Raw genomic sequence first — 25248 nt, forward strand, 5'->3', positions numbered from 1 at the left:
ATGAATATACATCTATTACATATACACACATATATATTAAATTACAAGTGGTTTCATTCTTCATTTGTATTTCTAAGAGCTAAATATAATAAAGCTGAAATTTCAATAATGACATTACTGAATTATTATCCAATAATTTTCTTGGCCAGTAAAAACTTGGTTTATGCCACATTGTAGTAGTTATGATGACCTTCAACATGATAAAGAAAAAACAGCTACGGAAATGGTGGCCAGGAAGAAGTTTCATAAAATTTGAACAAGTAGCTATTTTAAGACAAAGTGTTCCGCAAATATTTTTTCCAGTGACCTCCTTTAATACTCACATCACTGATCTGAGTTGTTAAGAATGTATGACTGATCTATTTTTTCATTTTAATTAGCTGAATGGTACCAACCTTCCTAACAAGAACAGCAGTCCATCAGAAAAGTTTATTAAATACGTGATCATAGGAACAGAATATCTCAGACAAATTTCCACCTTGTCATCTATCCTTCACTGATCTTACTGTCACTTGCTCAATGCACAAAGTAGGTTCTCTCACTGAGAGATATAACCTACTTCCACAAAGAGTTATTACTCAGCTACTATATAGGATAGCTCACTTACAAATTTCCACCTTATCTGCCTTGTGGCCTACTCACTCACCAAGCCTGCAAAAAAGGTGTAACACAAATCCTCACACATAAGCAAATCTTCAAAGCCTAGGCTAGAGTCGTCTAGAAGGTAAAGTTTGCATGGTCATGACCTATTTTAAACTGTAATTTTCCTAGCAAAACAACACAGAGAGCCAATACTGGAAAGATTTGCTTCTTTGCTTGATATGACACACTGGAGTAGTCTGACTAGGGACACTCATACAGTTCAGATGCATCCTCATACAGTAAAGATCACACACATACATCTCTTCCACACCTATGGGAACTAGCAATATGAGCAATGAAGGTTGGTTTTGGTTCACAATTCACTCCTCTTATTTTTGAAATCCTAAGCAAGCGAACAGTTATTGTGCAGGTTAGCATTATGGACTTGGAATTTGTTTCCGAAGACTTAAGTGGGACCGCTCCTAGCTTAGGCCCTTGATCATCAATTCCAAAACAGATACAAAGCAACAGTAACCCCACCAAAATACTCTAGCTCTAGACCTCAAAGGTCTTAAAATATACAACCACTCTCTCACTCATTCATCGTGCTTACATTATAAATTGAAGTCATCCACAAACTTTAAAGAAACAGAGTAGGCAGAATTAATTCAAACTGTTTCAGTAAGATAAAAGAAAGAATTGTTTTTTTACTATTTTATTCCTTTGTTTACAGTATCTGAGGTAAATTAACAACATTACAATTAATAAACAATTAGAAATCCTACAAAGTTTGCCATATTCCTACAGTAATACATAAGGGGTATATGGTTGTAGCCATTTTAACTGACAGAACATCCAGATTTTCAAGGGTATTACCACTAAAGAAAGAAAGGTCACAGTTACATGCAACCTCTGATATTAAAATAGTAAGATTAGAAGTCATTAACACTTAAACTATTCCAAACAAATGTAAACGTAATTATTTAAACTTACCTGAACCGCACACCCAAGTAGCAGCAGGAGTAGTTTTTTTATTTCTTCAGTACCTGGCTCTAAGTAAAGAACAAGAATAAAAAACAGTAGATGTAATATAGCAATTTGAGCGCTTCTTCCTCTACCCCTCAGAAAGCATCATTTTTTCATCATTTTCACATAATTTATGTTAACTCAATTTAGAAAATAAAGACAAATAAAACCCCATCTTTCCAGCTTCTGACTTAGTCCTTTTTGCCATTTAATTGCCAACTTTCAGTGCTTACAAACAGCTTAACATCCAGAACAGAAAAAGCAACATTTCAGCCCATCACACAGCAAAACTCAAGTGATATTTTCAGAAGTGTTATGGATACCTACAATCAAGTTTTCAACTGTAATCTCATGTATCTCAAGATATGTGCAAAAGCGCTTAAATTATTTGCCACCCCCGAGCTGTAATAGTTAAGTGACAGGTTGATTTAAATTATTTCATAAAGCTTCATGAGATACTAAATTGGATACTCATGTGCACATCTAAAAATGAAAAAGTATTGCCAAATCTGGCCTTAAAGCATCTTAATCTCTTAAAAAAGGCTTAAACCAAAGAACTCTATTTACAGGTTAGTAAAAATACATTTTACACTCAAAATATATTATAGCCTGCCATAAATCAAACACTTTAGGATGGCGAAATAGCTCAGACTACTTGGATTAAACTCTACAGGGCCATACATCATTTTGCATTACTGAAACATTAAACACTGTCCACTGAATTATTATTATTTTATTATGAATTAAAAATATTATGAATAAAAGCATTTCACATCTTTTCTATGATATATTCTGAGCTTATTTTGTTCTTAGCTAACAAGACAGAAGCTATGCTGCCACACATCATAATGCTGGGTTGGGCTAGAAACCTAACTCTTATTCCACAGGGAAGCTCTGCAACATAGCTGGTTTAACTACCACAGACAACAACAGATTGGCTTCAAATAAACACTATGGTCAATGTCTAGGATGTAGTAAGGTATGCATACACATCCTTGAACCTGACCTAAGTTACATAAATCCCATTTTTAAAGGGCTCGGTGATCATAGATGATCTCGTATGATCATAAGATGGTGATAATCTTGGGAAAAAAAAAAAAAAAAAAAACTTGATCAGAATCTTCTTTTTGAAATGTTGCCCTTTGATTTGATCCACTAGAGCATTTTGTAGGTGGTACAAATTTTAAATCCTTCTTAAAAAGTTACAGATATGAGGTAATCTTCATCAAATGAGGAAATTAAAAAGAAATCAAGAAAAAGCGAAAAGGATGCAAAACCCTTGAGAGACAGATGCTAAGCTTCTCCAGTTCTCTGTGCACTATAATACTAAGAGCTTTCTCCAACACTGACTCAACCTGTTTCTTTTAGAGGAAGACATGTATAATCCCAATGAAGAGGTAACGCTTACATTTTTCAAAATCAAAGGTTTGTCAAGTAGATATATGGCAAAGAACACAAAGTCAAGCAGGAGATCATTAATCATTTGATAGACTTCTTGTATCCCAAAAATTTGAGCTGTGAAAGTCTTTTACACAGAAAACACCAGTGAACATGTGTCATGAGAAACACACTAGTTCAGCTAAAGAAGCGGAATTCCACCTGGCTGCCTATTTTAATCAATAAAGGTTGAACAGAATATTGTGATAGAAGGAATTCACCTCATTGTCTCACACACTAAGTTCATTTATCCTAATAAACTTATCTCACTTCTTTCAAAGCAATTCCTGAGCTCCTCTTAGATGCTCATTTACACACTGGCTCAGCATCTCTCACTGGCTTTTAAAAGCCTACCTGAAGACTGCTCCCACATCTCTCCCCTACATTCCCTGAAGAAACACAGCAAAATACTGAACAACCCCAGCTTACCACTGCTACCAACCATTCTGTATGTTTTTCTTCCTTTTTCTCCATCACAAATACAGACGTAGATCATTGATACCTCTCTTCTAAACCCTCCAACTTGCTGCTTGAACTTTGTCCCTATCCCATCCTTTGATCTTCCCTACGCTCAATCTTATTTGTGACTTTTCATATCCTCTGCAGCCTTCCATCATCCCCTAGTTTGCTACCTCAGAAATACAAACTGGTTTCAGTCTTTCCTCTTCCCACTTTAAAGAACATTCACCTCTTCATTATCTCATTTATCCTCTTCCTCTTTAATTTAACTTAGCATTTACAGTCAGAGCCTGTAGCTCATCTCACCCAGGTTTCTTCTCAAGCTGGCAGCTTGCCATTTGTCTCAGCTAAAATGTTTCTTGATGAAGTCTCTGATGACCTCTTTTTAACCAAAACTCAAATCCAGCATTCTATCTGCATTTTCTTTGATTAGCCAACTGCCTCTGATACAGTCAAAAATGTTTCTCTTCCTGATGCCTTATCTACTCTCACCTTCTACAATGTCATCTTCTAGAATTTCTCTACTAATCATTCCTTACGTGTAAAGTACTGCAAGTGGGAAAACTGAGACGTTTCTAAGAGAAGCCACAGCTACAGCCTAAGCCTTAGTAGACAAAATCTTAATCACTGCCAGAGAATCTACTTTTACAGTGGCAACTTGCCTTGATGCAGATTTAGAAAACAAGTCTCTCTGAAGGTCACTGACATTTGATTTTGCTACACTGTCCTGCCAAAAAAAAAAAAAAATCCCTATAGGGATGAGGTCTTCTTCAAGTCAACCTGAAGGGCAGTCAACTTGAAAAGGGAAAACATTTTGGATGAAACCCAAAAGAATGGCTCTACCTTTGGTTTCAGTTAAAACTCCATGATGAACTCCAGCAGGAATTTGAAACATCTTCTAGAATCCTGTCCATATACCAGAATTTCTTACAATATGTAGGTTATACTACAGTAAAGTCCGTATTTTCACTCAAATACAGTAACTTTGCCAAAGGAAGCAATACATGCACCAACAGAGATTCTAGCTACCAAACCCCAAAAGCTACAATAGACTTAGCTGAGGTCCTAAAACAGGAAGAAGCTTTCATAAGAACTAAATCATAGATTTCTATGTGTATGTCCGAATACTAAATTCTTTGTGTTTTTGTATTGTTTATTGTTTTTTTTTTTTTACTAAAATTTCCTATTATGATACACAATGTTAAAATATATTTTGTCTCAGCATCTTAAAGAAAAAAAGAAATTTCATTAAAAAAAAAAAACAGCATTATAGTCTGTTGTTGTTGTTGTTGTTGTTTGTTGTTTGTTTTTTTTTTAAGTCTGCTTTTCCACTACATCTGATTTCTAAGCAAATCCGTGGATTCTTTTGAAAACCTTGGGAAAGTCTGGAATCAAAATATAAAAGCTTTTGGAACAGATGAGACCACACTCGCACTCCTTGGTATATATGACAAATTACATTATCTACACACAGAAAAACTGAAAAGGCTGCGACTTTGGAAGCAAAAGCAGCAATAATTAAAAGCAGAAAGTAAACATCAAGTAAATTAAATCAAGATACCTACATAAATGGAATATATGCAGATGTGATATGGAAAATACCAATGCTATGAACCCTGGAACTGAAAACTGAAGTAGCACAGATGGTTCTTCTTGTCAATGAGGAAAATACTGTCTCACGTACACTGATGCATGGCATATAAAACATATTTGAAAATAAAAAAAATAAAGAAAAAAGAAAAAGAAAAGCCGGGGAAGCTACACAGCCTGTTAGAGTAGTTCCTAACCTCTCTGCTGAGGTGTTAGAACATCAGAAGTAGAACACCTGGGACACATTAGACCCAAGTAAATAAATTCTGCCCAATCCATAGTGGCTCCATGCAGGCCAGGTGTGTCTGCTCCGTGCTTCTGGAATTGAGAGCATGGTGCAGAGATTCCCACGTGGCTGTGGAGAGTCAGCTGGGTCCATACAGGCTAATTTTCTTGGTCTGAAAATTTCAACTCTCAGAGCTGGAAGCAAAGAAGGTGAGGGCATGAAGAAGACAACATCAGTTCAGGGGAGAAAGTAAGAAGGTAACTGTAGTATTTTTCACGTAATGATGAAAGAGAATTTTGGGAAAGGAAACAAAGATTAGCTTTTGGACCAAGTGGGATGCACCGAACTGTCACATTTCTCAAGTATAACTTAAGTAAAGATAGTTGAAAAATATATTAGCTGGGAATACATGAAACATACACTTTGTCCTATCAGTGACTCACTGGTTGCCAGGAAATACACTTCATTTCAGCATGAATCCTAATGACAGCCAGTGCTGAGGTTTAGAAACAACACATTTTTGTCAAGAAAGGACCTTTGGTGTGAACAAAGAAAGCGTTACTCATTATTAAACCATTTGCTAAAAGCACGTATATGATCTGTTGAAAGACTCAACGTTGTATTAACTTTATTTCCAGTGAAATATCACACGTTATTATATTGGTATCAATTTTCACCTTATTTAAAAATAAACTTACCAGAAAAAGGATTTCTGCCTATTATTAACACATTTGGTAAAGACATCACGATCAACTGCTGCAAAGTCTCCTATAAAAGTTAATTAAAATATTATTTAAGTTGTATGTATTGAACAAAAATAAACATCAAACACTAAACTGAAATTAGTATTACACAAGTAGTTTTAAATTACACAGTTCTTAATACACGCATATCCAATACTTACTTATTTGGACTCCAAATGAAAAGCTTGCACTTCTATTATAGAAGAACTACTTCTATTTGTTTTGCTGGTTTGCAAGATCATCTCAACATAGTGAAATCCTCTTGTGGTAAGGAGGTGGCGTACAGATCTTATGCCAACTAGATCTTTTGTCTTAGAATGCAGCAAAATTCCTTCAAATTACCAGCGTTTATGTTTCTCCGAGTAGCTTATTGACAGGTGTTTATTTTGTTTCCTTTAAGTTTCATTTATACAATGAATGATTAACTTCCTCTATTTCATGCCCATTGTCTCAATACCTGGATGTGAAAATTACAGCTTTTTTGATACATTTATGCTGTGACAATCCTGAAGGTACAAAATCCTATTTGCCTGATCAGTCAGTGTTTTAGTTTAAGTCCCACACTCAAGCAGCAGCTTCGCCTATCTATTCTAGAGATTGTATCAATGGATAGTTACTGTCAGCCAGTAATGGCTGTAATCAGGTCAAATCCCCAGTCTAGACAAAGCCTAATTCTTCTGAAGCAGAATAGTCTTCCTCCTGTTCCCAGATGTTTACTCACAGCAGATACCATCGTATCAGCAGCTCTACTGTCATGCTTTTTGTTTTTCCACAGTGATAGACTTATTAGTATCTAAAATGCTCATCTGCAAAAGCAATACTGGAGTTGGACTTGATGATGCTTGGAGTGATGCAACGGAGAATATTCTATGATTCTATGAATATTCTGTAACACTGCTTTACATCCCAAAGACACACAACGTGTGTTCTATAATGAATTTAAGTGTAACAGCGTAACAATCAGCATTAGAAAAATCTGTTTGTTTTACGTCAAATCTGTGGAAAGTATTAGCTATAGCTGTACTTCGAAGTTCTGACCGGTTAACATAGGACATGCAAATATCATCTAAATTGGTTAATACTAGACTGAAGATACGTACTCTCATTACACATGCCTAGGGCAAATTATAGAGTTAGGTAATAGCTTTGGCTTACTCAGATATCACAAATTACAACCAACCATAACTTGTATTTCTGACACCTTGATAAAGATCATTTTCAAATATTAAAAAAGTGAAGTGTACCACAGGAAGTTTAAATCAATAAAAGGCATATAAAATAAGGAATTTTGTGATATTTATAGCTACTACAAAAGAAAATTACGTACTTTAAAAAGTGCAGGTTTTGTGGCTTTTCTGTTTCTTGTTTTTCCCTTGTAGCTCAAATAATTCCATGATGCTATTATAAAGCTATTTTTACTGTGAAACAGAGTACAAGAAGGGGTAACCAAAAAATGCATCCTCTGGATTAATGAGATTATCACCTCTCTTCTTACTAATGATATCTCTGCCTTGTTTCAAAGACATCCACCACCTTTTCTGTCACACGGTGTTAACTTCAGCAGTGCAGTTGCTCTCAGTTTGTGTTTACTTTTGAAATAACTGCTTCTATTAAAAGCCTGAAAAAGTTGGATCTTGTGCATCCCAAAATCCATGTATTTCTTTTAACTGTTGGTTAACCTGCAAAAATAAACTAAGCCTATTTACAAATTCTGGCTTTTAGAATTCATAAAAATTATTTTATTAAATACTGGTACATCATCTGTCAAATGAGGCTTATAGAGAAGCCCATGGCAGTCATGGAAGTACACTGCATTAAACCCCTCAACCCCACCAAAACTTAAAGGGTATTTGGTTCTCCTCAATCAGTTGCTGAGAACAAGCCCACAGACTTCCAGTAAGTCAAAGCTATTACCTACCTACCTACTTCTGTGATGCTTTAGAAGGCAGAGCAGCTGGAATGAGCAGATGCAATTGTAATTACAGAGTAGAACAAAAACAACACAGGAACTAAAAATCTTTTATAACCTTATATGAAATTTTAAAATTTGAGTGTTATGTTCTAACAATGTAGGTTTTTGGACAAGTACATTAACAGTAAGTCAACAAAGTATTTGCTACGTCAAGAGATTTTCCACAGATGTTATAAAAACAAATGGAATAAACCAGCACAGATAATTTCACAGTAAAAAGTTTTAAGAGTTTTAAAAGTTTTAATGCTAAAAGTTAAAATTCTTATATTCATTGATGTCTTACTCTTAATATAACATTCCAGACATTAACTAACCTTGTATGTCAATAAAGTGATTACTTCCCATTACTGTCAGATCTCAGGCATCCCATTCAGAACATCCACCAAACAAGATGCCTGTTCAGACAGCTGTCTGAAACAATCAGGTACGAGGGAGGGCTCACGCCTCTGCCAAGGTGTACTCCAGGCACCAAGAAGCCTCTCTGACTTGATTCCAAGACATCCATTAAGCACAAGCTTCTCTGCCTTGGATAATTTCACAGGTGACAGGACCTATAGTGACCCCTTTCTGAAGCTGTCTGCTACGCTGCCTTGCTAACCCATGCGTAGGCTGCAGGAAAACACCAGCTGCCAGGCTGCACTAAATTTGTGAGGAAACAAAAACAACACACCCTTCAAATCCCGAACAAATCCCAGCATTAAACAACCTTCTTTTTGGAATTATCCCCATGATCTTGGAGCCAGGAAGCTTTACAACTGATCTATGTGGATATATGCAGATGGGAGTTTGAAGTACTGGGACTCCTGCTGAAGCCCACACCAATGCCTACTGCCACCCCAACGATATCTGGACAGATAGTCTGGAAAGCCATAAACTAGATAATAAATTACATGGTCCCCTAAGTTATCATCATTATTAATTATATGTTTTACATTTAAAACTAATGAAGAATTGACCCTCAACAGCAAGGAATTTTAGCTGAGGAACAATATTCTGGGTTGACAGATACAGTCCCTAAAAACAGGACTTAGAGTAAAATCTCCTTTGTTGTTTCAGTATTGTGTACACATATTGATTACAGCCTTATTTGGAAATGATGAACCACAGGATAAATTGGATATGACAACTATCCTCAGTACAGGATGAGATGTACTGCTTTATTACATGTTCTTTTTAATTTAATCTTTGCTTCGGTTTCATATAAATTGAATGTGAACAAATGATTTGATTTACACACACTTAACGGGAACTGCCTGCTGTTTTGAGTAATAATAGAAGATGAGGCTAACAAAGAAGAGGGGATAATTTGACAGGTTCTCCTGGTCATCACTGCCTCCCTTCTGTGCCCAGATTTCAATGGTAGCTTACCTTCCATGCATTAGTTACAGAATCAACTGAAATTTGAGAGTTTAATATTAAAAGTAGCAGTACTTTAAGTCCAAATGCTAGCTACAATGAACAGTAACTTCAAGCACTTAAATAAAATATATTCAAAAATAATTCAGAAAGGAAAGAGAATGGGATAAAAATAGCATCTGAGAAAAAAAAAAAAGTTTCTATCTCAGAATAAAACATCAACCATAATAACAACCTTTTGTGCCAAATGGATTTACAGAGTGTATTCAAGACACACGCTACTCAGTGAATGTTGTCACCAGACTATATAATTGGATTAAAAATATAGTAATAACAAACATGAATTTGAGACAGAAACAAAGAACTCTGCAACAGCTTCATCTGGAAGGGATAGTGTAGAAATATACAGGGTACTGAAATACACATTCCTTCTCATATAATATAAAATATGTTCTTTCTCACATGCATGTAAAGCATGCATATACTTTATCAAGAGCACAGAAACTTTTGCTTTTGCAATATTAGTGAAATCAAACTACAGCTGACAAAAAGGCTAAATATACAGAAGTACATAACACTACTGTAATAATTGTTCCTTTTCCTGCAGTTTTGATGCTGACAGTTTTTGTTTGATTTACTGACTTTTTTAAAGCAGAGATGTACAATGTACATTTAAAACATACACCTGTAGATTGTAATATTCTCTACTACAACTGTAACTGTGTTGTAAATTTCAATGTATGTTTCAATTTGTGTAATAACCCATTTCAGTTGTTTGTTTACATCCACACTGTACCACATCTGAGGACTGCTGGAGCAACATTCACGGGGCGCAGATAATCCTGTGCTTGACAATGCCCAGCAGTCCTTCCAGCTCAGTTTCCTCCGCAGATCCTTTCCACACTTCCCCCAACACCTGCAGAGCTGCCTGCTACTCTTAGACTAGGAGCCCTGCACAGTTGTCACCCACGCTGAAGTTACAGGGCTACCAAGCTTCCTCACCACCTTCCCAGGAGCTGTGTATGAGCATATGCCAATCCTTAAAGGGCAGGGGAAGCAGCATTTACCGATAAGCTTAATGCCCAAGCCAATGCCTTTGCAGGTTCTTGACAGACGAGTGTCACTAATCAAGGAAGCTGCTGGATGAGATCATGACAGGCAATCTCCGCAGGAATGAAATCCTGCCTGGCCTGCTCACAGCTGGACTAGCAAGGCTTTCTTTTTTTTTTTTTTTTTTTTTTTTTAGTGTCACAGCTGGAGTAGCATACTTCTTTCTATCTTTCTTGTTGCCCCACCTTGCCCAGTTTCCTCTTCTTTAATCAACCAGCGAACAAAGACTTCTCAAAACTAATCTGCTAGTACAATCCTAATTGTAGGACAATCCTGTCCTACGGTAAGAGGAAAAGACTTGGGCAGTAAGTCCTTCTTGAGAACCAGACTTGTAGGGACTCAGAAACACAAATGCCATGCTTCCACAAAACCCAGCAAAGATCTCAAAATGAAGAATGGCCAGAAAGAAAAAAAAAAACAAAACAACAAAAAAAAAACCAACACGTAAATTATTTCTAACAGAAAGGTTTGAAGCAACATTAAAAATCCTGAATCACGCAAAGATCAATTACCAAAAAGGAAACAGTTGTGCATTATACTGCTGCACTAGGACTGACTGATAATGTAAGGCCAAAGAAGCACAAGGAATGCTTTGTTTTCAAATAAAAACCATTCTTGTCATCACTGTATTTTCTGTTGCACCTGTTAAGCGAAACACTAAGATGTGTTTGAAAATGACCACCGTTAGGAAATGGACAAGCCTAGAAGTACAAGCCAGCAGCATGTATACCCACATACAGTAGCTGCCAAGAAAAGAATGATGCGAAGTAGAAAATGCCCAGTGGTTGGCCACTGCAGGAAACGTCAGCTAGGAATTCTCACTGTACGATGGAGTTTTTAAGAACACACAGTATGTGTGTACATGTGAGGAAGTACAGGTTCTGCCATGATGCACTGTTAGAGGCAGATCAAAGGAGATCAAACCAACAAATCATTGGGGGTGTTTCAAAACGTTACTTTTATTACCTTAAAAGGTGTTACTGCAAAAAGTATACTTAGAAACAACTATAAGCAAAAGATACTAGAAGAAACAATTACTGACCTGATAGTAAGTTTTTATTTGCTTCACCAAAATAGACAAATTCTGAATCCTTAGTGATGTATCGTTGTTGACTTTTTTGTTTATCCTCTGATTAGCAGATTTTGGATTACTGCAAAAAAAATGAAAATAATGAAAAAATTAAACATACTGAAAATTATTCTTTAAACCTCTCTATTTAACAAATGAGATAGTTAATGTGTGAGCATAACAACTTCTTCTTCTAGTAATCACGCCATTTTGTCCACACAAGTAAGGAATAGTGGAAGTGACTGCAGAGGCAACGTGTGTTCTGAAATGTGTTCTGAAACGAGTCAGGTTAGCACCCAAATGTGTTCAGGCTAATAATGTAATGTGTAATTGGGAGCACCCATCACAATTACAAGAGAATGTATATAAGATTTTTTTTTGGTCTGGACAGACACAGCTTTCCACTTCTCTACAAGCAGCCCCATCCCTGACAAATACAGAAAGCAGAACACAGCTGTAATGTAAATATTCCAGCACACGTTACAGACATCAGTAATCATTCTTGATGATGCAGACAATTATGAATAGCAGAATTTAGACTTGCTACATTAATGAATGTCTATACACTAACAAACTTTATGATGCTATTTTACTATCACAAGGCACAAAATCAGAATTAAGTTTTAACTTTTACAACGAGGAATATGAAATATATATATGAAATACACTGGTTTATCTCTGTTTCAGATAGGAAACTGATCCTTTTTTCCTTCAAAAAGTTGTGAGGATCTTAGGAAATGCAGATGAGTCACCTTTTTTCAACACCTCACAACATACCATGCTGTTAAGCACATACAACAGAGTGTAACAAACAGTCATTGTGATTTGTCAAGGAAAACAATGCAGAACCAGTGCAACTCCCCTGCAACACCCTGTAAAAGGCTTAGAGAATTGCTAGGAGATGGCCAACGTGAAGTTTCTTAACTTTCACAAAGATACCCGCTCAATACAGTTGCACAATGCAGCTTACGATATTTAATGATATCATTGCATTGTTTAACGGTATTATTGCAAGATGAACGTGCAGCTAGCTGGAATACTGCACTTGAACAAGAAACTACCAACTTCTCACTGTCAAACTGGAGGCGCCCGCAAGGGCATGTGTCTGCTGGGTCTGGTTTTATTCAACATTGTCATTAATGACTTAGACAATGGAATACCAGAACTGCCATCGGCAAAAACCGGGAGGAACAATAAAACAAAAACCTTCAAAGAACACTGTGACAATTGAGCATGATCCTGATGAAGTGCAAAAGTAGTCTGACAGCAATTTAACAAAATTCAATAACGTGTACAGGCAAAGGGTTATATTCAGGAATCAAGTGCAGAAAGAGGAGTAACTTGCAATAAAACAAATTATCTGAATAATGTAGTGAACAAAACCGAATACTAATGAAAAAGTTAAAGATTTTTTAAATACAAGTGAGGTAATTATCCAATGCATAGTAGAGCTCATGCTACAATTTCTACAATTACACTTCAGGGAAGGTCTCTGTGCGTTTTCACAGGTGATCACCTGAGTACTGAGCAGCAAAGGGTGCTCATCACAGGCCTGCCCTCCATTCCTTGGGTGTCCTGTATTGCCAGAGACAAGTACGTCTGTATTTGGGAAATTGGAAGTGCCTACTGACACGTGTATCCTTCACACAGAGCAGTCCTGAAGAGCTCTTCTGGAGACGGAATGCAGCAGGTTAGAGGTCTGTGTGAATCGTCCTGGCAGGACACCTAGGACCTGTAGCCTGAAAGCCAGGTTCTACTGATGCAAACCGAAGGCCGTGCAGAGTACACCAGAAAAAAAATACTGTACATCATACAGAACAGATGTGTAGTTTATTTAAAGGAACTACATGTAACAGTCTACAAGACTAAGCCTGTAAGATCATCGATAGACACGGGGTCCATACAGACACTCAATTCAACTGTAGTATGTAAGTGTAAACAACCTCTCAAAAAGGGCTATTCCCCCTACTGCCCTGAAGATGACAGTATCATGAATTTTAATGCAGCTCACCACTTCAATTGGTAGTTTCATGTGTTCTTTGTACTAATACGTCTGCAGGCAAAATTTACATATTTTTCATATAAACTTAAGTTACCTTATTTGCCTTTTAATGTTTTCTTTGCCTTTTTTTTTTTTTAGCTGTTTATAATATTTGAAGTATATATATAATTTGCTGTTCCTTTGGTTTATTGCTATCAAAACTTCCTGATTTGTAAGCATGAATGGAAATATCATCAAAACACTGCTGCAAAGAGGGAGCTGGATCACATTTAAAACACACCTCTAACACAATCATTTTTAAACACAACAGCAGTCTGCACAGCATTTACTTCCTTGTATATACAAATAGGAATCTACAAAAATTAGGACAGATTTTTACAGGGGTAATTGCTTCATTCCTAAATGCTCATCATCATATTCCATAAAAGGCTATAAACAATTAAAGTATGCTACAGAATATATTATCCAAAATTATGCTAAGATGTCACATTGGATTTATTTGAGTCAACCTGTAGCTGTAAAAAACTAAGTGAGCTAAAAATGATTATGCCTTGTGGATGTGCAGAGCTGAACTCCTTTCTAAACTGAATTCATTCAGATTTGTTGAAATCAGAAAAGAAAATCCAGGATAAATCCTGCTGACCTGATGGTATACAGAGATCAACTGAAGTCTCTTACTTCAGCATTCATATCTCCAAAAGGCCGATTTGGGGCTTTAATCTTCACCTTTAATCTTAATGACTATCGGATTATCTACAGGCTTTCTCATCATCTTCATCTGCATTTCTACAGCTGTACATTTTATCTGAATCTCCTATTTACAGCATCCAAAACAAAGGGCACTAAAGTTCCCTGAATATCATCATAGTTGTTATTTTAGTACCAACATAAAAATAGTGTGCAACTGCACGAATTTAAATCATGCATGACATAAAACCTCAGGCTGTAGATTTTGTCATTTCAAAAGGCAGATCTTGGAAGAGCTAAAAATGTAGAATTTGCATAGGACTGCTGGTATGATGTTATTCAAACAATCTTTACACACTTTTAAGATAAATAAGTCATTTGTCTTAAAACAATCAAAGATATCTGTGTGGAGGAGGAAAAACATGAGCAATTAGAGTCCAAGATTTCTTAGGATACAAGCTCTTAGTTCCACGCCTGCGTCAACACTGCTATCTTCATGTTTTATCGTAAAATATTTCACTGCTGGTACTTGCATATACCAAAGATATGGCGCACGTGCTTTGTGCTTTATTGGATGATAAGAAAATACATTTTTGAAACCAGAAGTCATAACATAGGCAGAATCAGGAAAGAGAGTGTTGTTATACCCGTACCTTGCTCCTGAATACCAGCATTGCTCCTCACAGTACAGAAACGAGGAACTCACATCTCACACGAGATGCCCTATCAGACACTAATGGAACTGGAGCATTATTAGAATACCGTAGCTGACACCTCAACAGCGGTACTACAAGAAATCATTCCTATCTTTCATCTTTTCCATCTTGATCCTTGAAAATCCAACAGCATACAGATCAACTCTGACAAATTAAACATGAACAAAGATAATCAGAAATTCTGTGGCATTAGTCTGGTGTCAGCGTTAACACTGATGCATGTCAAAGGTTTTTTGAGTTGTTAACTCACAGACACTACTACTGAAAGCAATGTGACATTCCTTTACTTCCACCAAATTACCCCATATACCTCTCTCCCTCTCTCTGATGTGATTCACATCTTCAACTGTCAAGACCAACTCAATGGCTGACGCATGCCTTACATTTTACAGAAATTCCTGCTTTTTGATAAAAGGTGTACCACTTGGGGCGAAAACGTTTCATTTCTGTTTCTTAAAATGGAGAGCATGTAACTCAGGGTGTGTGGAGGGGTCTTTCTGGGGTAGGACATGAATAGCAAGAAACAGTTTACTGAGGGGTTGTTTTTATTTTTTCTGGGGAAACTTGGGCCACATGTGCTCTGGGCTTGTATCTTTACTGCTGGAGAAAATTCACAGCTCAAGTATGTGATCCTCTGCTGGTGCATACAATCAACAATTGAAGTCCAAATGTCAACCTCAGGACAACGTGGTGCAACAAACAAATTTACGTCAATAATCTTCAGTTTTCTCAAAATATTGTGGCCCCAGTCCAAACAGAACCCCCAAAACCCAAGGATTCTGTAACATTTTAAAGCAAAACTCTCAAACACGTTATGGTAAAAAGAACATTTTCAGTAGCTCTAAAGATCAACCCCTTGCTTTTGAGGATGGATAAAATTATGTTACTTAAATACACTGAAATACTACCACTATTAACCTCTGCCAATCATTCCAAATTAAACGCATAGCCTCAACAACTCACTTAGCTAGCAGAAGTTTCAAAGTGTATTTCTTTGGTTGCTTTACCGTTTTGTAAAGATTGTCACATTAGGCCATTATTCTTCAAACAACAGAGCTAAGTGTTCTTCGACACTCTCACTCAATAAATGCTAGCAATGACTAGTATGTATGACTGCTACTGGGAAAAGGTTGTTTCAAACTCTACTTGGAATAAAATCCTGTCCTCATCACCTTACAGTCAAAATGAAACTTCGCCTCTGTATTGCAGTTGTCTTTCTAACCATAGTATGTAATTAAATTATTATATTTCAGTAAAACAGAAATATTAATAGGCTACCCACTAAAATGACGTACACATTGAAACTTAGACATTGAAGTCAGAGGCTGCTTGGTAAGAGGAGAATCCTTCAGCATTTAAACTTACCAATGTTCCCTCACATTCAATCACTGACTTTCATCTTTCAGATTCTGTTTGAACTGTCAATTTTGGACTTCAAAATACATTAAAGAGCCAAGAAGGGGCTTGACAGTTCACTTTTTGCATTGAACACCGTGACTGAAAGAACTGTGATGAGGTCCTTCAGCAGGAGCTCCATTATTTAAAAATTAAACCCAACTCCCTTCCCAACACTGATAACCACGACTCATTCTCTCAAAGCCTCCAACTCTAAAACTCAGTAGTCTCCCTGATCCACACAACAGTATTTTAGATAATCTTCATTTAGTCAATACAATCCATCTTCTCAGAAAGGCACTTGAAGTACTAACTCCTTAACTTGTTCCTCTCAAAGCAGAAGTAACGTAGTATGATATTAGCTGTTATGTTTTCCATTATATATTGCTGTTATAACGGTTCACTGTCAGATTGCTGCAAGCCAGAAATAGATACATAATGTTCCTACTAGCATTTTGAAATAACTAATGAGAAATACTAATAGAACATACAAATATTTTTCAAGCAGAGAGATAAAATTCTAAATTTTAATCTCTGAATTTGTATTGTTTTCAAAAGTATTCATTTTCAAATTTGTTTACAGCTTGTTGCAACTAATTTATTACAATTTCAGTCAGTTAATTATATCAGTGTTAAATACTTGCTATTACTAAAGAAAAAACTACATCAACTGATTTTTTTTTTTTTTATTAATACTGAATAATTGTGCAATACCACTGAAATATGGTAAGACACGCTGTTGGGAATACAACAATATGCAAGGATGGAATTTTGAAAATAAATCAGTTCTAAAACTGACCTTTGTAAAAGATAGCTTTAAAAAACGTGTTTTTTTCTTTTTAAGAACATAAGATTCTTGCGGCTGCTGCGCTAGTTACACCGTACATATTTTTAAGGCAAGACATGCCTGGAACTCTGAATTGCTTCTTTTATTAGGTGGAGATACTAAACTGCTTCAGTGGCAAATAGCCTAGCAAAATAGGGCAAATCTGTCTAGAAGTCAATAGGAAGCAGAGCAGTAAAAGATACCCTTAAGCAATTTTACATTTAAGAGCAACCTACTTATGACAAGATACATTAATTTCAATAGCAGTAAAAACAGACAAGAGCATCTATCCCAGTATCACATCAGTTGGGAACTACTGAATACAGAGAAAACTTGGGTGATTTTGAAGCATTACCAGTGCCATGAATTACAGATTGAGACCTCATATAATCAGGGATTATGTGTCTTTAATTTTTCATTGACCAAAATCTATTAGAAATGGGAATGTGATAGCTTAATGGCTTCATGCTTAAATCTATGCAGGCTGCAAACCAGTTGTGTCCTCTCTTGCCATCTGTTCCTTGACAGTGCTTAATCATTATGTCTAATATTATAATGGACTCTAACTTTAAATATATCATTGAATATATTTGTTACATACAGTGAAACGCTGAAACAAGCACTTTGGAAAATATTCTACACAAGTGTACAGATCAAAGGGAAGTAAATATTGACTGCTACTCTATCCGAGTTACAGGGTACAGAAAGTAGCCCACTATTCACTTTTACACATAATTGTTGCTTGCCTAATAAAGTTATATTGTCAACAAAGTCCCTTTAGTTAGGATAATGAGGCTTGCTTTTGCTCCATGCCAAATATTTCAATAATTATTGATATATTGTTTTGGATAGATTTCAAATAATAAAGCAGGACTGCTATCAGCAAGAAAATAATAAGCATGTACAAACAGTGTTTCACAAAGGAATTTAATCCAGCAGTGACCTTTTATTGTGAAAGTTAAGGTAAAATCTAGGACTTCACTGGAGAATAATTGATACTCTCATATTTGTTTTAAGCAGCACCAGACAAATCAGTACAACAAGGTGATGAAATTATCAGAAACACCTCTGCGTAGAACAAAAGGAGCACTGGCCTTCAATGTACAGCCTGACCAGTCTTTAAAATGGTTATAGTCAAAGGGTCGGTCCACAAGAGCCACAGTACCAAACAATGGGGCAGATTCAGAAGCACGTTATTCAGTCAGTATCTGAAATGTTTAAACAGGCACTTTCTAGAAACATTGGTACAAGATGGCATACTTCAAACTCCTCCTGCATCCATCAGTATGATCAATTTTTGCTGCTGAAGAGAATTTCCAGGCTAAGCCTAACTAAAAGATTAAGAAAAAAAAAAAAAAAAAAAAAAAAAAACTCCTTTTCTATAGCTCTGGCACATGTTTAGCAGGATTTCTATATTCATGGAAATAACAAACAAACAAAAATGGTTGATACAGATTACTCCACCAAAGAATAATTCATGCCTCAGCCTGTGCCATAACTCAGACACTTCTTACTTGAAAAATAGATTAAAATAAGTAGTATCTTCCCACCTGTTAGAGAGCATTATGCAAGCCATGCATGTGCTGAGGCTGCAATCTATTGACAATAGTGACAGTGCAGACGTGACAATGGCAAACAGAAAGCCACAGTGCAACTGGCTGAAGAGCCAGGGCACATACACTCTGGAGCTGCTCAGGTGTCCACTTTTGAATCTTGCTTAGGCGCTGGATCTTTGTGCACTTATGTCCTAATTTGCAATAAGTGAGCACATGTTCTCATTTATACTAACCACTCATTCTCCTTTGCCTTTCTAGTGGGCGTTTATGACAACCCACCTCTTGTAAAGCATCTGCATTTCTACCTTGAGACAACATTTCTCAAGCAGCAATCGGTGCACAGTTACATTTTCATACAGCTCCCAGAAAACCTGCTCCAACATCTAAAGATTATTACAAATGCTGAGATACCCTTTACCACAACATGAGGTGCGTATCTCAGTTTAAGGATGCTTTGCTAACTCTGCACTTTGCAAAGTCTGACCATACACGCCAAAAAAATCAACAGCTGTGTCAAAGTTTTTTTTTGCCTCATGCTAACTTGAGTTTTATGACGCAGGTCTAACATCAAAAGCCTTTTGGCCCTTGCACAAACCCCATTTCCTAGGCACATGTCCAACACCATAAACTATTAGGAGGCTGAAGCCCCTATGCTTGCTTACTTCAAAAAACACAACCATCAACAAATCAGTTGGCTGGGGGGGGGGGGGGATCACGGGGAACAATTCTGCCAAGAACATACACAGGGAGTATTGAGCCTAGGTGGTCAGCTTCCCTGCTTGCAGCCTTTGCTCTGCAGCACCCACCCAGGCTGAATACTTGCAGGTAGCTGCACGGTGCCTATGCTCTGGCTGGTACTCACAGCAGAGGAGCCATGAGTAGCGCTTTTAGTTGCATGAAGAGGCATCCCCTCGCATCTCAATATTGCCAGGTTTACAAGTCAATGGAAGATGCACTACACTTGTGTGGCAACAAGCACTCCGTACTGTCTTCATTAAGACAATGTCACATCAAGACAATATGATATCATTCTGAACTGTCTTCAGTCTTCATCGAGAAACAATTAAGAAAGGCCAAAAGAACAGCTAAAGACACTAAGATAAGATGGAGAAAGAGGGCATCTACCCAGTTACACAGCAAGTTAACTCAGAGTAAGAAAGGATGGCCAGCCCTCTAATATTTTGGTCGTTTACTGAAGAACACGTAAGAAAAACAAACCTTAAGCCGAAGCAGTATCGCTGTGTACCTGGGGATGAGTATAAAAGCTATTTACTTTAGCCAACATTCTTCAACTCAGTGACAAAAGTCAAGCTTTTTTTTTTTTTTTTTTTTTCAAAAAAAGTATGAAGTAGAATCCCACTCAATCAATGTCTGTTCTGCTATTTGGTGTGCTTGAAAAAGTCACTCACAGAAAAAAAAAAAAAAAAAAAAAAAAGAAAGCAAGTGGACTTATGCAAGTCTTATGTAAAATACTGGGTTTTGTATCCCTGCCCTTTCCATTAATAAGACAGGCACATGGGTGAACAAGGTAGAGGTGAAAAAGAGGAAATAAAACAGTTCACCTTTCACTTACTAAATACACACTTGCATAGCTGAATTAACATCTCCCCCAAATCATTTCTTAGCTTACAAAGCCAACAGCTGTCCTTATCATCACAAAATACAAAACAACTTTAGTACTGTTGTTTCAACTTGACCATGAGATATACTCTTTTCTTACCACACTGAAAGGTACTATGTTTAAAAAGAGAAAACAGCAGCTTTCAGCCAACAATGCAGAACAGTGCACCTAATTAGCAGGGTGAGCACCCCACCATAATCAATGGGACCACAGAGCAGATTGGGACCTGCCTGTGCTCCTCAGCCAACAAAAGGTAAGCTGGCTTCCTCCACATTAAAACGTTGCACTGACAGAAAGGAAAATCTCCACAGTTCAGAGCATCCCAGAAGGCTTAATATTGTCACAAAAAAAAAGAAGCACTCCTGGGTATTAAATAGAAAAACTTGACAGACAAAACATTGTTCAAGCAATCAGGTGAGAACAAGACAGCCAACAACCACAGGTCTCACAGTCAGACGTCACCTTAAGAAAGAAACAGAAAATCCACAGGTCTGTCTCTCTCTCTAAATTCCTGCCAAAGCAGTTTGCCAACAACTCACCATTTACCTTCCCATTGCTGACAGCCCACCAGTCTACAAGAAACAAATAAATCTGGGAGAAATGTACAAAAAAAAAAAAAGCTACCTAAAATTAAAAATATGTTCCTATGCAAACAGAGTAACACTCACGTTTCCACCTACATTTGCAGACACTTTTTCTGAAATACAAGAGCTTTCAAATCCTCTAGAGCAGCTTATACCACAATGACTAAAGTTTTTCTTTTCCGTGATCTTTAGAAGTCATTTCACTGGCCTTCACACACGTGCAAGCCACAGCTAAAAGCTACTGCTTACGAAACATTGACAAATACTGAGCTAAATCCTTTATCAAACACCTGGGATTCTGAACAGGAACATAAGCAAATATTGTTTGAAAAGGTAGTAAACCATACAACTTTTCCCTAGCTTCATCTTACAAAACCCACTGTGACTACAGTTTTACTAGACTGCTCTAGTACTTGCACCGAACTACTTTCCAAACTAAACTAACCCAAAAAGGCAGCACAGGCAGCAAGAGCAGACAGACCTCTAAGAAGCAGCAAGGATGGAGATGGACACACCTGTGAAACAAATATCTGAGGATAATGAAGACTCAAGTCTTGCTTTCTGCTTTTGAGAACTGTGTATTTTTTGCCCTCTACAGGTCAACAATTTTTACTTCCTGTCAAATGAGTTCAAACTTTAAGATCTGTTTGATCTGATACGAATGAACAGCGTAACCAAACTACTTGACTTTGTGATTAAACTCTCAACATAACTGACCATTAGAACATTGCCAATGTTCACACCCACAATAACCTGATGACAGCATCAAGATTAGCTGTGCATAAGCATGCGCTCACAGATCTGGATCACAAGATGCAGCATGACTTGATACCAACCGTCAGAGGACATTAAAGTGAGAAAATATTTTTACAACCTACCTTGGAAAGAAAAGCAAAAAACAATGCTTGTAGCAAATGATCTTTGTGGACCTAATAGACTTTCTACAATTTAAAATATTACTGTAAGAGAAAATAACTTATGTAGGATTCATAAGCAATACACACATATCCTAGTCTTCTTTATCTGAAGCTAAAAAAAACCTCTTAAGAGATTTATGTGTATCAAATTTGTATATAGTAGCTTTCCTCTTCTACCCTAACCAGCTTCCAACACCACAGTAGTATATACCTTGCTTTATTTGATAACAACATCATTATCAACATTAATTTCTCCTTTGGAAGACTTAGAAAAATGCTCATTTTACTTTGAATTTTGCTGAAGCTATAAATTCTCAAAAACAATTATTCAGTACCTCAAAATAGTCTGACCACAGGCTAACATCTCAGCACCGTGAGTATTTAACAAACGCAAGAAATGCTGATGTGAAATCAGCCTAGTGAGCTGACACCAAAGCTACCTGAATACTGCAGTCTTAGTGACTAAAAAGTTCGTAAATTGTGAAGATAGTGCCACACAAAATTCAGTTAAATATTTTCACTTATAACAATATGACTTGGCTCTAGAATTCCCTTTATTATGACAAAGTACAATAAACCTTTCATAAGTAAAGTATTAACAATTAAATATACATATGTGAAGAATGTAGACCTTTAGTTGGCATAAACAACTCTGTTTTGGATAAACATCCAAACATACCTATCCTGAAGTAGAATCTTGGCCCAGATCTTCTGCAAAACTTTAGTTGGTTTTAGTAGGGTAAACATTTAATCCAATGTATGCATCTAGATTATACAGAATTAAGTAAAAAAGAACAAAGTGCAGTTCCACATTCTGCCAAAGAAATTGGAACATAGGAAATTTGTTTTGTCCTATTTTCCTCTCAAAAAAAAAAAAATATGGAAGACTATTTCCAAGCAATACAAGATCTTCACCTTTTCCCACAGTGACGTTCAGGCTGCCAACTGACACACCTGAGCCCTTTGTACAGAAAATTCCAAGATGAATTTGTACACAAGGCTCTTGGATATAAGGGCATTTCCAAATAAGTAAGTTACATTTGCTGTAAAGATTTTGTCCATGTCAGCAATCTCACTGCTTCAGCTGACTAACTGAAACGTGCTCCAAATTTTCAGTGCACATCAATAAATGTACAACCCCCCTACCAATTTAGATAAAAATAGAGCGGTACACCAAGGACCTTACCCCTGTTCACCACCCAAATCTACAAGCTCAGCATACATATAAGGGCCTGTAAAAGAGGTGCATTCTTTTCATCTTAGCATATTAATATTAATATCCTTGCTAAGAAGCGAATCAGCACTAAGCATAACATTTGTCTACATTTTTATCACATATCAGCTAGCATGTGTATTTTTTTTTATTATTATTTTTTTTTTATCTGGCACACACAATACTCTATATATACAGTAAGTATCTTCCCAAGCTACCAGGAAATTACACCAGACATTTTTTTGCTCAAGGGTTCACTTAAGAAAAACAAAGATACCGCACAAACAAAAACTAGAGCAAATTTCTCCCTGCAGCTTAAAATACGATAAGATTCTGTAAGAAACCTAAGTGGATTCTGTCCCCCAGTACTATAGAAAAAGAAGCACATTTCTGAGCATATCCAAATGCACAACACAGATTCAGAGATTCAGTGAAGAGCAAGAAACAATACAAGCTACTTATGGGTTCATCCCTTGCTATTTCCCAATCCAGAAATACATCAGAAAACTTTTGCTTTTTCTTCAGAGCCAATGGGAAAGCAGACTAATGGAGTTTAGGTCAAGCAGTAGCCTTGCTTTCAATTCAACGCCTTAACACCAATTACTCCAATGAAACAAAGGGGGAGCATTTTGTAAACACTGCTTAGTAACAACCGCCTAAGCAGCATGCAAATTCAGGCCATGCCTCTTTGCAGCATCTTAAGGTATAAATATAGAACTCTTTAAAACAAACAAACAGAGGCTTCCACATAGCTATTACCGAATAATCTCTGACCACTGAAGTCATGTGCTCTAACAAAGCAGCGTTCTGAAAAAATGTCTTGATCCCCAAATAATTACTACATAGGGAAAAGTGGTACAGTAAGACACAGCAGGCAAAAAACTTGTACTTAGTTTAGGAAAAAAAGAGCAGGAAACAAAAAATAAGAGGAATATATGAAAGAACACAAAGCTAAAAAAAAAAAAAAAAAACAAAAAAACAAAAAACACTCTCCCTAACAGAAGAAACAAATGAGGGAAGTCTAGAAGTAAGCTTCTCAAATTTAGCATAGGATTAGGATGTGCTTGATTTAGCAACCAATTTGTCAGTTAGCTAGATTAGTTTTCAGAAGAAAGATTGGAGCACAGAGCTGCTCCTCAAGGGCTTGCGGTGCACAGATCCCAAACAAGCCATGGAACCAAAAGCAACGCAGCCTTGCCAGGGAAAGACGGCAGCTGATCAGCCCAGGTAAGACATTTCTAGCTAACCTAAAACTTTGGGATTTATTGCTGCTATACTACCATCAAATGCAGCAACACCGTAGGGCAGTTCAATGTGTCGTGGCAACCTGGGCAAACTGAACTTTCTGGTACAAACACTCGAGCAAAACAAGCTGTGTATTGCCTTTCCTTACAACACAGGGAGCAACAACAGTGGCAGCAAAGAAGAGATAAAAAGCAAAGTCAGCCCAGCAACCAGAAATACTTCAGGCAGCCACAGCTGGAAGCAGGAAGTTCACACAGCTCAGTGGTGGCTGCTGCTACAGGTGAACAATGCCTCCATGAGCCACCTGGCCAACAACCCAGAACCACTGAACCACTGCTGCCAGTGCTGACATGAAGATGCCTTCCTCTGGCACAAAGACAATTCACTGCACGATCCTGTGACTTCGAGCTAAAGCCAACTCCACCTCGTGCAAGGACAGTTCTACCCAGCAGTGCCACACTGCGCTCCGTGCCTGCACCCTCTCCGTTAGCTCGCTTGGCATCTCTGCTCTGAAGCCTTCACAAAACAGCTTTAACTGAACTATGTTACAGAAGGAGACAGTGTGTCAGCATACTCTTACTTACCTTTCCGGCAATAAACGAGACAAAATATACACCCAGAAAGCTCTTACTAACTTAGTAACATAATTTTTGTACAGTGCTTTGAAACAACATGCAGAACGTGAGTGAAATGAGAAGTACTCTCAAAGTACAACTGGAAAGCCACGGTGAATATAAGCTGTTTTACTGCCAGAACGTTTTCAATGCTGAAACAAGTTATTCTGATCCTAGATGTTTCAAGTGAAAATGCTATTTACAAAACACATAGACAGACTCAGCTTTTATCCCCCAGCCTCAGCTACTGGCGAGGCTAAGAATGGGGTAAGAAGTCCAACACAAAAAGAAATAAGGAGCCA

General features: G+C 37.1%; 1 protein-coding gene across 15 annotated transcripts in view; it reads right to left on the reverse strand.

Annotated features, from left to right (window-relative positions):
• The window catches only part of CCDC88A (coiled-coil domain containing 88A), an 85165-nt gene that overhangs the window by 53260 nt on the left and 6657 nt on the right, over positions 1-25248 (reverse strand). For 14 of the 15 annotated variants that reach the window (XM_084514076.1, XM_084514075.1, XM_084514086.1 and 11 more), the window contains exons 4-6: positions 11544-11652; positions 6019-6088; positions 1576-1634 (exon numbers count right to left, since the gene is read on the reverse strand). In XM_084514076.1, coding sequence (XP_084370202.1) covers positions 1576-1634; positions 6019-6088; positions 11544-11652 — 238 coding nt within the window. Of the gene's footprint in view, positions 1-1575; positions 1635-5291; positions 5515-6018; positions 6089-11543; positions 11653-25248 lie in introns of those variants that run through there. The other variant, XM_084514074.1, reaches the window with a different exon arrangement.

The sequence above is a fragment of the Aythya ferina genome (genome assembly GCF_964211825.1).
Source record: "Aythya ferina genome assembly, chromosome: 3".
NCBI classification, from domain to species: Eukaryota; Metazoa; Chordata; class Aves; order Anseriformes; family Anatidae; genus Aythya; species Aythya ferina.